Source organism: Gopherus flavomarginatus, chromosome 2, assembly GCF_025201925.1.
Source record: "Gopherus flavomarginatus isolate rGopFla2 chromosome 2, rGopFla2.mat.asm, whole genome shotgun sequence".
Taxonomy (NCBI): domain Eukaryota; kingdom Metazoa; phylum Chordata; order Testudines; family Testudinidae; genus Gopherus; species Gopherus flavomarginatus.
In genome coordinates, this window is record NC_066618.1 from 254770392 (window position 1) to 254787125 (window position 16734).

Here is a 16734-nt window from a genome sequence, read left to right on the forward strand (position 1 = left end):
AATTTTTCTGTAGAAAATTCATAGCAGGAGCTTGTCACTTTCTAACAGGCTTTCCATGTCCTGAAAGTTTTCATCAACATGCAGCTTATGTATTCACAATTCTCTTTTCTGTAGAAACAATGATCATTATAAACTTAGTTTTGCTTCATCCTTTTTTGTTCTTCTTGTAGAAATAAAAGTATCCTTCCATAGTAATTAAATTATGCAAAATACAGGCCTTGACCAAAATCTACTTCCTTGATAATTAAGGCTACTAACCAGGATGAATAGTATCTGCACTCCCACGCACCCTTCTAAGTTATATGTATATCATGTTGATTGATATTCTCTCATTTTCCTTGTACACTCCTGTCTGTCACCATCTCTCTGTTTTCTTATACTTAGATTGTAAGCTCTTTTGGCCAGGGACTGTGTTTTTGCTCTGTGTTTGTATGGTACCTAACATCAGGGCCGGCTCTAACTTTTTTGCTGCCCCAAGCAAAAAAAAAAAAAGGAGCCCCGTGCCGCCCGAAGCCCCTGCCCCCCCGAGACACCTCCTCCTCCTCTGAGCGCCACCCGGGCAAAAAAATCCTCCAGCGCCGCCCCACCGAACCAAAAAAAAACCAAACCAAAAAAACCCTGAGCACCACCGCGCCCCAAGGTGCCACCCCAAGCACATGCTTGGTTGGCTGATGCCTGGAGCCGGCCCTGCCTAACACACTGGGGCTCTGGTCCATGACAATGTAAATAAGAAATGTATATAAATGACATTGCCACATCTTCACTCCCCAACCAGTATATCAACTCCATCTCTAACATATCAGCTAATCAATTCTGCTGTCTCACGTCTCCAAATAAAATCCATTCTGACATCTCCAAATTTTGGTACACGTGCCCCAGTTAATATATTCTTGGCTCTCCCTGTGAAGGAACTTTCTGTACCAGTACAGGGAACTAAGTCCTAAACTACTGAGTTTTAAAGATCACAAGCAGGCATTCTGTAGTGAAGGCTATAAAATAACGTTTTTCCAGATACATTAAAGGCAACTGATAAATCTCAGCACCCAACAAGATTGGGCCTGTTTCTTGGACCAGAAAGAAGTGGGGAATTATCCATATTTATTTAAGATCCACTTATCCAATAAAAACAACCACTGCTACAGTATGTTAACACAGGCATATTTTCTTTGTACCATAATGTAAAGTGTAATATATATGCTAAGGAACTATAATTCGCTGTTGACATATTCAAGAAACAGAGCATCTTTCTTGTTCTCTCAAAAAAAACATCACTGGCTCTCATCATTAATTGATGGGTGTAGTATGCCAACGGCATTAAATGCTTTTCATGCCAACTGACCTTGCAGTACCTTATGCATGTTTTATAAATTGATACAAAACTTCCTTAATTCAGAATGAATATTTTCTTTTCTAATGCAATCTGGCACCAGTGTTTATAATGGAAATGAAAGCCTTTTCCCCTAGAAAACAACAACTAATGATAAAGTATTATAAAACATTGTCAAAAACGATTCATTCGCTACTTGATTTAAATTCCTATGGAGGTGTTTTTTCCTGAAGTATTTAACAGTAATGCTGATTGCTTCTACAGCACCCTTCTTCCACAGCTCTCCAAAACCCTTTGAAAAGGGTTTTTACAGAGAGAGAGCTTCTGAGGTTCAAAGAGATAATGCAATTTACCCATCCTCACATGTGAAGCCAACAGCAGAGCTGGGATTAGAAAACCTAATTCTCCTAGCTCCCAATCTAGACACTAAACCACATTAACTCTCTTCATAAAAGGAGTGGACCATTTAATTCCTTAGCTGGTGAGGTACAGAGGCCCACTCAAGTCCGTGGAAAGGTTCCCACCAACTTCTGTGAACTTTGGATCAGGCCTTGGAAAAACAAGAATGCTTCCAAGTGTACTAAGACTGTTAAATACTAACAGTACAAAATGTTTGTATAGAATGCTCTAAGTAAAAAAGAGGTTAAGCAATAGTCAATTGGCTGGAGTAGGAGCAAGTAAGTAAGTAGAGTAATACAGAATAAATAACTTAATATGCTAAGCACTTGGGGAAAGTATCTGAAGGGATATTTCCTGTAATAATTATGTGCACAAAACCTGAATTAGTAAGGTGTGATCTATCTGGGGACTGGAAAATACAGTCTGATAGCTATGATTAAAAAACCTCAAATAAGTCACCAACACAGAAGATCATTTCTGAAGGAGTCAAAGAGGAAATAGCAACCAGCGGCAGGAACTGACAAGTATTCTTTAACACCTCAATTCTTTAGCACCTCAATTTCAGGAGCTCCAGTCTACAGAATAGTTTAGTAAATATAAGCTATGGACATATTTTTGAAGATTTAATTCAGCTCAGTGATTAATCAGATTCACTATATGCAGACAGGAAGCTCTATGAAGGTGTCTGTAATGTTTATTCTCTGGTGGTTCAGAATTTGAAGATGTACTGAACATCTGTATGTTGTGAAATAGCTCTGGCATCTAAACACAAGAGAGGGTTATCTCTATTAGGTCCATCCATGTTTTGTTCAGAGCTTTCAAAGTATATTGATCAAAGATAAATTAAAACAGACCCTAGATTTCTGCTGTAGGCTTGAATTTAGTTGTCCATTCTGAATAAATTTGCACATGTTGTTCTAATGTGTCACACAGAATCAAAGCTCATGGAAAGTAAATTAACTCTGTCAGATACAACAACTTTAAACCAATTAGTGTAGGGAAGTCAGATAACTAGGTGGAGGAAGAAATCAGCATTAGCATTACACAAATTAATTCTGCCACTTTTAAAAGGCTGCCACAGGTGTTTCATACAGGGCTGGTATCTGCCTTAGGTACTTGCTCTAAAGACACTGCAGGATAATGTAGCCTATTAACATTTCTTTATATAACCTAAAAAACAACAAGGTACTTTGATTGGAGAGAGAGCTAAGACTTGATTAATTTTAACATATGGTAAATAAATATAGGCGACTTTGATGCTCCCAGCTACATAATTAACTCTGATGATTCATGGGTGCTTAACGTCTGAGATTTCAACAGTTTAAATCTTCCAACAGTGCAATAACTAGCATAACAGCCTATCCTGGTGGTGAAGAAAAATATTTGACATGCAGTACGCTGTGTGAGGTATCTTTGATCACACAAATGTTTATATTTGAGAACACAGTGCTTCCAAAGCTATTATCCAACATAGGAAATGAATCATTTATATCCAAGTTTAAAGGGCAAAAAAACAAAAAAGATGTTTACATGCTGATTGCAAAAACACACTAACAAAACAAATAAAATGGTATATCCAGGAAATTCAAAGACAAGGCTTAATAGCCAGAGGACACTCCATCCATAATTCACACCAAAAAACACAGTGAAGAGTTAAAAACACACATTTTATCATGTACATCTTCAATATAGGTTTTCATTTGGAGCAGGAGTAACTGTTATTTGACAAATTTTCCTAAAAGCTTGAAATCAACAGGTCCTCCTCACTTATCTTCAGGTGTCTTCTGGGGTGAGGCCCAGTTACCTGAAAATTTCCCTCTTCCCCAATGTATACCTTACATAAGCTTCTTGTATTTGAATATATCCACAAGTTTGCAAAATTGGTTATAAAACTTCAAAATTTGCTAAAGGAAGACTGGTAACAACAGAGTCTCTGGCCCGTTTTCAGGCTGCAGTTGAAAGTTCAGGATGCTATGTTGCAAGCTCCTGAAGGTAGGAATAATGGTTCTAATTCAAGGTGCTGAAGCCAGTGCCTCACTTCAACCACATGAGTTTAGAAATAGTCCATTAGGCCTGATTCTCAGTCATGCTGGGGTCTCTTAACACCTGACAGCATAAACAGACCTTAAAGTGAGAGCAGGTGTAGTTTACTTTGTGGATCCTTTATTCTGTGCTACTTGGTATAATGAGGCTTGAGCATAACTGAGAATTCAGAAGATTGACTTAAATAGCACTACTCATAAACTCAAATTTAGACATGTACTTATTATCTTACTGAATTGGGGCCATAATGTGGCACAAAGATATAACAATGTGGGGAGAAAATGCTAAAATAAATGTATAATTATCCTTTGTAAAAATAAAGGGTAGCAGTTCAAAGGATTGAAGTTCTAATAAAGCATACTGATCCTTTCAAAAGAAATCTGCACATAGATTATTCATATTTAGGGCCAGGTCTATAGCTACTGGGACTAGGCGTAGCATCACAGAAGGCTGTTGAGCTACACAAATGTACCGGAGCAGAGGATCTGACCCAGAACTTTTAAGGTAAGATTATTGTCCAGGAGTATACTTTGTTACATTAAGTTACAAATCCCTCATTTTGGAAAAAAGTGCACATGCACATCTTTTATATCTATTATCAGAGGGGTAGCTGTGTTAGTCTGGATCTGTAAAAGCAGCAAAGAATCCTGTGGAACCTTATACACTAACAGAAGTATTGGAGCATGAGCTTTCGTGGGTGCATGCATCCGACGAAGTGAGTATTCACCCACGAAAGCTCATGCTCCAATACGTCTGTTAGTCTATAAGGTGCCACAGGACTCTTTGCTGCTTTTATATCTATATAATTATAGACAGATAGATAAGCTGTTCCACTGTGGATAAATAATGAAATTATTGAGTGTGGGAAAAGGGGAGAGACAATGACTCTGTAGCCTGGTGATTAGCACATTGATGGGGGAGACCCAGGATCCAGTCCCCACTGTTTTAATTATTTTTTTTAAATTATATATATATTTCATATTTATAGTAGGTTTTGAACTTGGAGAATTCTTTACTGAAATTCAGAAGTCTAATGTTATTTTGAGAACATACAAATTCCTTTTATGAGTCAAAAGATTTTATAATGCATTCCAATGGGAAAACTTAAATGCATGAAGGGTGATAGAAGAGCCTGTTATTTGAATTGTTGCAGTTAGCTTTGTTTCAAAAGAAGCTTTCTGTTTTAAACACATATACACCTCTACCCCGATATAACGCCACCCGACATAACATGAATTTGGATATAACAGTGCTCCAGGGGGCTGAGGCTGTGCACTCCGGTGGATCAAAGCAAGGTCAATATAATGCGGTTTCACTATAAGCTGAAGATTTTTTGGCTCCCAAGGAGAGTGTTATATCGAGGTAGAGGTGTAGTTGATTTCACCAAGATCTTTTTTATATCAAAATAAACCTCAATATCAGGCAGTGGCATCTTCAAAGTGGAGCAATGTTGATGGGGAGGACAAAGATAATAAGGAACCCTGTGGATATGAAATACAAGAAAGCTGAGGGAAGGGGATGCCATGTGACGACTACATTCACAAAGCAATTTAGACATGCTAACACTGAGCATTACCACCCTAACCTGCAAACACCTGAAAAATCACTGGGATTCCCAAAGCCTGAGTTAGATACCTAAGCTCCCTATACAATGAATGGGGAAAGAAAGGCTCCTTAGACTATGATTCACGAAGACCAGCATGCTAGGCAGAGAGCTGCCTAAACTAGTTAAGATGATGGGTGTGTCCTAAGCCCCACCACTCTGTCGGAGATGGGCACCTATGTCCAGCCAGCAGGGAAGCACCTCTCTCAGCTCATGATTCTCTCTGCAAACCCTCTGATGGAATTAGGCACCAAAGCTGTATCTGCAAAGAACTGTGGCGAAGAGGGCCTCCCTCCTAACTTTTAGCCCAGTGGCAAGGGTACTCACCTGGGATGTGGGAGGTCCCTGATTCAAGCTCCACCCACCCACCAATGACGGGAAAGGATTTGAACAGAGTAGTGCCCTACTGACTAGGCTAAGATACAGTCTGACATGAGGCTCCCTCAGTCTTTCCTCGTGAAGCCGTACCACTGTGGATAAATAATGAAATTACTGAGTGTAGGGGAGGAGGAGAGACAATGACTCTGTAGCCTGGTGATTAGTGCGTTCACGGGGGAGACCCACGATCCAGTCCCCCCTGCTCTAATTATTTTTTCAAAAATTATTTAGCCACCATGTAACATCTTCAACAGGAGAGGCAGAGGGAAGCCTACATCAAAATGCCCCATAGTCTAGGACAGGGATCGGCAACCTATGGCACGCGGCTGCCTGCTTGGACTCCGCGTGCCATTAAAAATCCTGCCGACACAACAAGCCGCCTTCCCCCAGAGCCCTGCCGCCGCGTGCGCAGTGCTCTGGGGGCCAGGGCTGCGTGCTCCCGTGGGGCAACATTTGGCTCCGTGGGGAGGGAAAGACGCTCCCCGCTCATCCAGAGCCCTGCTGTTGCACGCACATCGCTCCAGATGAGCAAGGAGCCTCATGGTAAAGGGGCTGGGGGGAAGTCAAGGGACAGGGAGCAGGGTGGATTGGATGGGGGGGTGGGATCCCAGGGTGGTGGTTGGGGCGGGGGTCTCTGGAGGGGGCAGTCAGGGAGCAGGGGGGGTTGGATGGAACATGGAAGTCTCGGGGTCTGTTTGCGGGGTGGATAGGGGTCAGGGCAGTCAGGGCACAGGGAGCAAGGAGGGTCCTGGGGGAGCAGTTAGGGTGGGGGGGTCTCTGGAGGGGGTGGTCAGGGGACAAGGAGCAGGGGGGTTTGGATGAGTCGGGAGTTCTGGGGGGGCTGTCAGGAGGCAGGGGTGTGGAGAGGAGTTGGGGGCAGGCAGGGAGCAGGGGGGGTTATGGATCCAGAGTTCTGGGGGTCCTGTCAGGGGGTGCGGAGCAGTTAGATAGGCATGGGAGTCCAGGGGGTCTGTCTGGGTGTGGGGGTGTGGATAAGGGTTGGGGCAGTCAGGGGACAGGTAGGGGGTAAGGTCCTAGGAGGGGCAGTCAGGGGACAAGGGGCAGGGAGGCTTAGATGGGGGTGGGGTCCCAGGAGGGGGTAGTCGGGACAAGGAGTGGAGGGGGGTTGGGGACTCTGGGAGGGTGCAGTCACCCAGTCCTCTACGCTGAGCCCTGAGCCCCCACACACACACCCAGTTCTCTGCCCTGAGCCCTGCACCCCCCCCACCCCCCCCCAGGCCCCTGCCCTGAGCCCTGTACCACCCAGCCCTCTGTTGACTCCTTCACCCCCACCCATGACCCCAGCCCTGACTCTGGCACCCCCACACATACCCAGCCCCCCTACCCTGACACCTGCACCCCCTCACATGCCCCCAGCCCTCTGCCCTGACTTGCACCCCCCACATCCCATGCAGCCCGCACATCCCCACCCCCACCCTGAGCACCAAACGGGAGTCACATTCCCACTTGCACCCCTCACACCAAATGGGAGCTGCCCAGGTAAGTGCCCCCACACCCAAACCTCCTGCCCCAACCCTAAGCCCCTCCTTCTTTTTAGCTCCCGGCCAGACCCTTCACCCCAGCCCTGTGCTCAGTGCACTCCCACCCTCAGCTCAGTGCAGAGAGAGGAAGAGAATGGGCCAGAACCAGAGAGAAGGTAGGTACCCACTGTATGTGGGCAGGGCCGAGACCCCAGACCGGCAGCGGGTTGAGCGGGTCCGGCAGCTGAGATCCCGGCTGGCAGGAGCCGGAGGATGGAACCCTGAATGGCAGTGGGCTGAGCTGCTCAACCCACAGCTGGTCTGGGGTCCCTGCTGCTGGCCCTGCACAGCCCTCTGCCAGTCTGGGGTTCTGGCTGCCAGGCCCTTCCCAGCTGGGGTCCCGGCCGCAGGCCCCACTCAGCCCATTGCCAGCCTAGGTGAACAGAACCCCAGACCAGCAGTAGGCTGAGCGGGCCGGTGGCGTAAGATCAACATTTTAATTTAATTTTAAATGAAGCTTCTTAAATATTTTGAAAACCTTGTTTCTTTTACAATACAACACTAGTTTAGTTATATAAGATATAGACTTGTAGAGAGAGACCTTCTAAAAAACGTTAAAATGTATGACCGGCACGCGAAACCTTAAATTAGAGTGAATAAATGAAGACTCGGCACACCACTTCTGAAAGGTTGCTGACCCCTGTTTTAGGGGTTAGTCTGTTCAAACCAGCTCAGCTGGGGGACTGTGGAATGGGCTTGCCCACATTTCAGGTGAGTACTCTAACCACTGGGCTAAAAGTTATGAGGCAGTTTGCTCAAAATGGCTGGTGAGAGCAAGTTCACCTATAAGGACCCATTTGGATAGGCAAGCTCAGACCACACTTATCAGATCAAACCCCGCAGGAACAACTGTCTTCTCCCAGTTCATGCATCAGCTAGGGCTTGGCTGTTTGGCATGGGGCTGTAGTGAACATGCTCGGAAACATAGGCACCTAGGAAACTTCTACTGCAAATATTTAGGTGTGGAATGAGTTTAGGCACCTACAAGGTTTGTGAATCCTAATGTGGTCTGTGGGATTTAAGCACTTAAAATGGCAGTTAGGTACCTAAGTCCTTTGTGAATCTAGCCCTGAGAGTTTTAATGGCAATCTGTCATTTCAGCAGCAGTTGGACATCTAACTGAGTTTTCAGTGAAACGGTAGAGTGGCAGCTGTTCAATATTCCATATATAGGCCCCAATCCTACAATGAGCTCCACAGTGTGGAGTCCAATGGAAGTCAGTGAGGTTCCCAAGAGGTGCCCACCAGATAGAACAGCTTGCAGAATTGAGGCCACTGTTTTTTTAATAAAATGTGTTTAAATTGGCTGAATTTGTTGTTTAACTGTTCTATCAGCTACAACAGCAAAGGTTTTGCAAACATAACCAGGCCCTTTGTTTCATGCATGCTCTATTGCCAGATGCAGCTGATTGGAAACAGTAATTTTGGTAGTGAAGCTGGAGAAGGGCCAGAATCCAGCTCACATGCTCTGAAATTTGCAGCCTGGGCCCTAGTAATCTCTAATTATTACCATTTTTTCATACAGGCTGCCATATAAATTACAGAACCATTATGAGGAAATAATGTACAGTAGATTTTTTTTATAGCCTTGCATTGATGAAAGAGCTGCATTGTAGAACATACACAAAAAATTAAACTACTTGTCTTCTCTGGAGAAGACAGTATAATCAGTGTCTAAATAACATGTGAATAACTTCAGAGCCTACTTTAATGGTACAGATAGTCCCAGGTTGCTGAGGCAAAGTTACACTTTCAGGACCACTACTAATAACACCTTTTGGTTGAAGAACAGATGCTCTAATAGTCAGACTTCTAGGATTACCTGGGGGGAAATAGAGTAGGATTGAGGACTTTGAAACATATACAAATATAAAAAATTCATTATACAAAGAAACCTTATAGATCTGCTAAAATATGATGCCAAGCTTAATCTTGAACACCTCAGAACGTAACTTGCTCACATTTCACATAACCCTGAAATGAGTACACATGAAAATCACAGTGGCTTCTTCCGATGAACAGTGAATGGGAATAAAAACTCAATATTCACCACCACAGCTGCCTGCAGTACCCTGGCCTTTTAACATGAAAGAGATATTGTTGTAGTGTAGTCATTGCAGTGTGGAAAACAATTCATTTTTAATGAATCAGTGGGAGTTACCCATGTGTATAGAAGACAAAAGGGAACCCCTTAGTATTGTACACGGACCCATATTGCAGTCTAGTTTTAGTAAAGGAAGTCTGCTGTTTGAGTGCCTAGCATTCAATGTGGAAAACTGCTGAAGATTGAAGGGTTATTAATTTGGGTAAGAAGTGGTACGTTCTAGAGATCTAAGCACAGACCTAGAAACCTGGGGTTAGATTCTGGGCCGTTAGATTCTAAGAGAAAAGCACAGTTTGCAGCCCAAGGAACATGGATCAAAGGTTGTTTTAAGCTGCTTTTGTGCCCCTCCAATCCTGGGCTGCTCCTGGAGCTGGAGAGGCCTCTAATTTAATATAGACAGCACAGATGACCTGTCTAAATTATGGCAGCCTCCCTGGGCTGCCCTATGAACTGCAGTGCTGCCTGGAATCTTTTACTCCAATACACCCTTCTCACTTGCACCCCACCCTGACATACCCCCTATGCCAGTGGATCCTAAGGAGGCAGCCTTAGAGCTGTTGCCCACAGTGCCTACTGCAGAGAAATACTCCCCAGGATGGATATGGAGCTTATTTAGGATTGCCAATTTTCTAACTGCACAAAACTGAATGCCCTAGTCCTGCCCCTTCTCGATGCCCTGCCCCACCCCTTCCCTGAGGCCCTGCCCCCGCTCACTACGTTCCCCCTCCCTCGGTGGCTTGCTCTCCCCCACCCTCACTCACTTTCACAGGGCTGGGGCAGGGGGTTGGGGTGTGGGAGAGGGTAAGGGCTCTAACTGGGAGTGAAGGCTCTGGGGGTGCAGGCTCTGGGGTAGGCCAGAAATGAGGGGTTTAGGGTGTGGGAGTGGGCTCCAGGCTGGGGCAGGGGTTGGGGTGTGGGAGGGAGTGAGGGCTCTGGCTGGTGCTGTGGACTCTGGGGTGGGGCCGGGGACGAGGGGTTTGTGGTGCAGGAGGGAACTCCAGGCTGGAGGGTTGGTCCGGGGGATTCAGAGTGTGAGAGCGGGCTGTGGGTTGAGGCAGGGGGTTGGGGTGCAGGAGGGGGTCAAGGCTCTGGCTGGGGGTGCAAGCTCTGGGGTGGGGCTGTGGATGAGGGGTTCAGGGTGTGGGAGAGGGCTCTGGGTTGGGAGAGGGGGTTGGGGTGCAGGGAAGATGAGGGCTCCAGCTGGGGGTACAGGCTCTGGGGTGGGGCTGGAGATGAGGGGTTATGGTTGCAGGAGGGGGCTCGGGGTTGGCGTGTGGACTTACCTCGGGTGACTCCTGGTCAGCAGGGCTAAGGCAGGCTCCCTGCCTGTCCTGGCTCCGCGCTGCACCCTGGAAGTGGCCAGCAGGTCTGGCTCCTAGGTGGGAAGGCCAGAAGGCTCCGTGTGCTGGTCTTGCCCGCAGGCACCATGGTTCCTGGCCAGTGGGAGTGCGGAGAAGATGCTCAGGGCGGGAGCAGTGCATGGAGCCTCCTTCCCCCATCTAGGAGCTGCTGACTGCTTCCGGGGTACAGCGCAGAGACAGGACAGGTAGGGACTAGCCTTTAGTCCTGCAGCATTGTCAACTGGACTTTTAACGGCACGGTCAGCTGTGCTGACCAGAGCCAACAGGGTCCCTTTTTGACTAGGCATTCCAGTAAAAAAAAAACTGGGCGCCTGGCAAACTTAAGCTTATTCGCCACTCCAGTCTTTTACACATCTGAAAGGAACCAGATTGGGGGGTCAGGATTCACCCAAAGAAATCTTGCTTTTAATCTCAATTCTGATAGTTACTCCCCAATTGGTCTTAAGGAAGTCACCTAAATTCACAGTCTGTAAAATGAGAACAATTATATCTCCTTCTTTTCACAGGGCTGCTTTGAAAAATAAATACATTTGTAAAGAATTTTGAAGATGAAAGAGACAAGGTAGATGAGATATCTTTTACTGGACCAACTTGTGTTGTTGGAAAGTACAAGCTTTCAAGCTACACAGAGCCCTTTTTCATGTCTGGAGAAGGAAGCAAATTGTCTGAGCTAAATACAAGTTGGTTCAGATGAAGACAAATGAAAGATAGTTGAAAACAGCTGCACCCATATTATTGTATAATCATGGCTTGAGTACTCAAGGAACATTACAGATTAATGTTTTAGAAATTATATATTCTTTTTTCCTTGATTATTGCATTCATTTCTGTTCTGTGCTTTGTTTATTGTGTATATATATTATATATATTTTACCTTGTGAATCACTTGTGCATATTCCCGAAGAGATCTAAGCTGTAGATTTTAGAAGATACTTTGCGTGGAAATTATTTTAACAGAGGACCGTGTTTGATTTGTGAGTTTATCCTAAATATAGGGAAATTTTGTAAAAAGTAGTATTATCAAAGTTCTCATTTCTTATTGATCTTTGTAGTTTTGAGGGTTATTTTTGTTTTGCTGCCAAGATGACACTTTTGGTGGCTGTTTTATCTATAAAACTGTATCTATGATACAAAACTCTTACTAAAATAAAATGCAAATATTAAACAGAAATATTAACAACGTGCACTGTGTTGAAAATAAGTGCAAATAGGCAGCAAAAGACAGAACAGAGTCCTTAGCCCTTCATTTTAAAAGAGGTTTATGAAGATTTCATTGGAAGTTTAAATGAACTTTCTGGTTAAGACAAAATTAATTGTTCAAAAAAATATAAAAAAGGAAATTAGGGAAAGTTGATTCCAATGACTATACATTAGAAGTTATGAAAAGCGGACAATTGATAAGGGCAGCTAAAGGTATCAGTGAAAAGTCTACATCTTGTAGGGTTAACAACAATAAGAAGGAATATTTAGAATATGTCAGAAATAAAAGAAATTTAAAAATGGTATAGGCCAAAAATGAGATAAACATACAAAACTATTCAGAAAATTAAGCAGTGACTTGATCATGGTTTATAAGTACTTCCATGGTAAAATGATTTCTGATTGTAGAAGGTTCCCAAATCTAGCACCCAATTATATGATCCAATGATTGGAATTTGAAACTAGACAAATTCAGACTGGAAATAAGATGCAATTTTTACTTAACAATTGGAACAGCTTACCTAGGGATGTATCACTTAAAGTTTTCAAAATCAAGAACTGAAAGATATTATCTAGCTCAACCAACAGTTATGGGTTTGATGCAGGAACCACTTAATGAAATTCTATAGCCTGTTGTATGCAGGAGGTTAGAGTGGATGATCAAAATGGTCTCTTTCCGGTGTTATAAATCTATGAATCTATAACTTAGCGACACAACTCAAATGTACATACCTAAATACCCATACATTTATTTGAATACGTTACAAAACTGTAATCTGTTGTTTTAATGGAAGGCCATTGTTCTATAGTAATTTCCACCATTAATTTGCTGCATAGATTGCAAAATTATTCTCATTAAAGATGAGCTTTCAGCTCTTTACTGGAGCAAATGTAAGCCCTATTCCTCCAATGGTACTTTGCAGAGGGAGTCTGCTTCTAAGGATCCTTTTGTAATCCCTAAAGGCATATGCTACCTTGAGCTCTGTGGAATTTATATTCATATTAAGGTTAGAGCTGGTTGCAAATTATTCATCAGACTGATTTTCAAATGAAAAACATCCTTTTCTCAAAACCAAAATTTTCCAAGGGAAAATTTCCATTTTGCTGAAAAATTTTGATTTTTCCATCAGGAAAATCAAAATGTTGCATGCCCACATGGAAGACTTTTGTCAATTTTACTTTCTGCCTGCTGAAGCTTTCCCAGAGAGCTGCATCTCCTGTTTTGGATTAAGGATTTTTTTCACTCTCTCATATTGTTAATATATTACACTAATTCTCATCAATATTGTGCGTAATTTTAGGACTATCAAAAGGCCTCTAACTTGGAACAGTTTGTGACTCGTTTCTTACTGAAAGAAACATTGAATCAGCTGCAGTCTCTCCAGAACTCCCTGGATTGTGCCATGGAAACCACAGAAGAGCAAACTCGTCAAGAAAGGTAAACTAAATGTTTTCCCCAGTTGGGTGTATGTCAGGGGTCTGGAACTAGGGGTTAAGTGACATTAGAAATAAAAGTACTGTATCTAAGATGCTATGTGGATTTAAAAATATTCCAGTGGGATGTACTTGACATACCCTGAATTTGCAAAGATTGTTTTGCATTTTATTTTGATGTCTTAGAGACTAAATAGGACACTAAAGGACAAATCTTGCACTCCTTAGTCAGATGTCAGTGGGAGTTTTGCCAGAGGTAGGAGTGCAGGATCTGGTTCTAAGGCTCTGATCCTCTGATAACATGTGGGTTCACTGCCTCATCTATGAGAGTGCAGCCATTTTGTTGCTACTTGGGATGCTTATTTTGCTTAATTTATTTTATTTCATTTCTTTGGAGCCTCCCAAAACATAAAACACACTATAAGAATCTAACATTGTCAGTACAAAACCTTAGTTCATTAGTCTTTCCAAATAAAAGCTTTCCTATTAATAGACTCTCTCACAAGAACTAAGGCTTCTCTATCCAACTACAACATGAGACCCTACCAAAATCATCCCTAGCCCCTCCACCTACAAGTTTCCTGAACTTCCCTAAAAGCCTGTGACAAAAGATGCACTTTGCAGAGTGCCCAGAAAGTTAACAAATCTGGTCTCTGGCAGACCAAGAAGAGAAAAACCAGCATCTTGAATTCCCGCTGGAAACTTATTGGGATCTAATGTAGTGTTCAGATTATTGTTATAGGGTTCCTTTCTGATGCACTCCTCAACTAGTGGGCAGCCACATTTTTGCATGTAACTAGACCCTCTAAATTGACCTATTCTGAAGCCCTGTTATTATCAACACCATTACACGCTGCCTATGGTGATTTATGCAAGTATAGATGGTTGCGTGGCCCCAGCATACATCAGGCTCACCTGTGCTTAGGCTACATCTACAATTCTAAAACAATCTAAGCTTGTTTTTTTAAAATAAAAATTATTTTAACATCTACTACAAATGTGTACTTTCCCAGCAAGCACAGATTTTGGTTTAACTTAGGCCCAATGCACACTTACGCATACATGTGTGTTTGGAGGATCAGGGTCTTAGATGTTAAAGGCACAATCCTGTAAACTTTTACTCACATGAGCAGTCTTTACTCGTGTGAGTAGTTCCAGTGAATTCAGTGTCACCACCCACATGCGTAAGGTTTGAAAGATCAAGTATTAAAGCAGCTCATTGTATTTGAAAATATATTTTGGGGTTTTCTCTCTAGTTTTTCCTTTGTTCTCCCCAATCACTGTGTTACTATACCTGTGTCTGAATCCATTTCTCAGCTAATCCTAAAGTGCTACTCAGAATATTCTTGGTGACCTTTCAAGTTGAATGGCAAAGCAAGTTGCTGGTTTTGCCCCTTAATGCTGCTTTATGATGGATAAAGACTGTTTTAAAATTTAGAATGTTTTAAAATGTGTTTTCTCTTGATGTTTTTATATTAGAAATGCCAGGTCCTTGTTTCCTTTGCTTTGCTGTTGGATGCTGGCATCGCTGATGCTTGAATAATAATGTGACAGAGGGATATTACCTGAACTGCAGATTTCTTTCCCAAAGCAATTAAGGAGGTTGGGAATGCTTATTTTTCACATAGTCTAAGACTAAGAGAAGGGGGGGTGGGAAATATGGGATGGCTTGATATTTATGATGTAAAAATAAACATCAAAATCTTTAAAGAAAAAAGGTTTGACCATCTTTATACATCATAAAGGAACAATAGAGTGACCTGGATATCTTGTTTGGTTTTGAATCACAGTTCTTCTTTTACTTCCTTATCTTTACATCAAAATATAAGCATAGTGATTCTATGAAGCTCCTTTTCAGTTTGAATTTGGGACACTCTTCCACTGAGGTCCACCTGTGCTATTGGTTTTCCCAAAGTCACTGATAGCACCAAATAGGTTTCCAGTGGGTCTAAAAGAGAGTATTTTGTTACCATCTCCCCTCTCTGTTAATAGTCTAGTGGGGCAATATGGAGATTTTTTTGTCTAGGACTCTAGATATAGCTGTTCCTAAATGCCCTATAGCAGTGGTGGGCAACCTGTGGCCCATCAGGGTAATCCATTGGCGGGCCGCAAGACAGTGTTTATGTTGACTGTCCGCAGACACGGCCACCTGTTGCTCCCAGTGCCCCCTGTATGCTGTTCCTAGCCAGTGGGAGCTGCGGGAAGCGGTGCAGGCCATAGGGAGAAAGTGAATTAGAAAGTGTTATTTACTTCTTCACCTAACACAAGAAACGGGTCACCCAATGAAATCAACAGGCAGCAGGTTTAAAACAAACAAAAGGTAGTACTACTTCATACAATACATAGTCAACCTGTGGAACTCATTGCCAGGGGTTGTTATGAAGGCCAAATCTTAAACAGGGTTCAATAAAGATTTAGATAAGTTCCTGGAGGGTAGGTCTATCAGTGGCTATCAGCCATGATGTCAAGGATGCAACCCACATGTTCTGGGTATCCCTAGCTCTAACTGCCAGAATCTGCGAGTGGATGATAGGGGATCACTCAATGATTTCCTGTTTTGTTCATTCCCTTTGAAGCACCTGTCATTGATCAGAAAACAGGATACTGGGCTAGATGGACCATTGGTCTAACCCAATATAACTGTTCTGATGTTCCCTCCTCACAGGTCACCGTGACATACAAGAGATGAAATGAGACTGAAAAGGGCTAAAGAGCTGGTGACAGAAGTCCCAATACAACTGCATCTTTAAAGACTTATGTTGTAGCAAAGCTTTGGTCTACACACAGATTCAGCTAAACTGGTGCAACCCTCTAGTTTGGATTCTCTTTACACCAGTATAAGTGTCTTAAATTGGTTTAGTTTAAATTGATTACAAACAGGTAATCCAATTTAAAACTCTCCTAAACAGATTTAAGAGTGTCCACACCCGGGGATTGCACTGATTTAATTAACTCGGGGGGTGGGGGAGGTAATATTGCTGCCTGAAGTGGATAGGAATTGGGTAGTATCCCTTTACATAGTTAACGAACCCTCTATTTTTCACAAGCCACCAGAGTGCTTCCAGAGCAGCAGTGTGAGGGCCAGCCTTAAGGGTGGGTGACATGGGTGACCACTCAGGTGCCATGGTCAGGGGAGCGCTATGGTCAAAGACTCTGTAGAAGGGCTGTGCTGACCCAGGAGGCGGGGGAAGGCGATAAAGGGGACTGTGTCCCTTCTCTGCCCTTCCGACAGCATAACACCTGCAGCGCTGCCCCTGCTCCATCTGCTTCTGCTTTGCCTTCTGAGCTGCTGCCAGCTGCTTGGGGAGCAGTATGTTTTCTGTTAGGCCAGCCATGAGCATTGTG

General features: G+C 43.4%; 1 protein-coding gene across 2 annotated transcripts in view; it reads left to right on the forward strand.

The window, feature by feature from the left end:
* The window catches only part of NECAB1 (N-terminal EF-hand calcium binding protein 1), a 126818-nt gene that overhangs the window by 85260 nt on the left and 24824 nt on the right, over nucleotides 1–16734 (forward strand). For both annotated transcript variants that reach the window (XM_050941079.1, XM_050941080.1), the window contains one exon: nucleotides 13257–13393. In XM_050941079.1, coding sequence (XP_050797036.1) covers nucleotides 13257–13393 — 137 coding nt within the window. The remainder of the gene's footprint in view (nucleotides 1–13256; nucleotides 13394–16734) is intronic.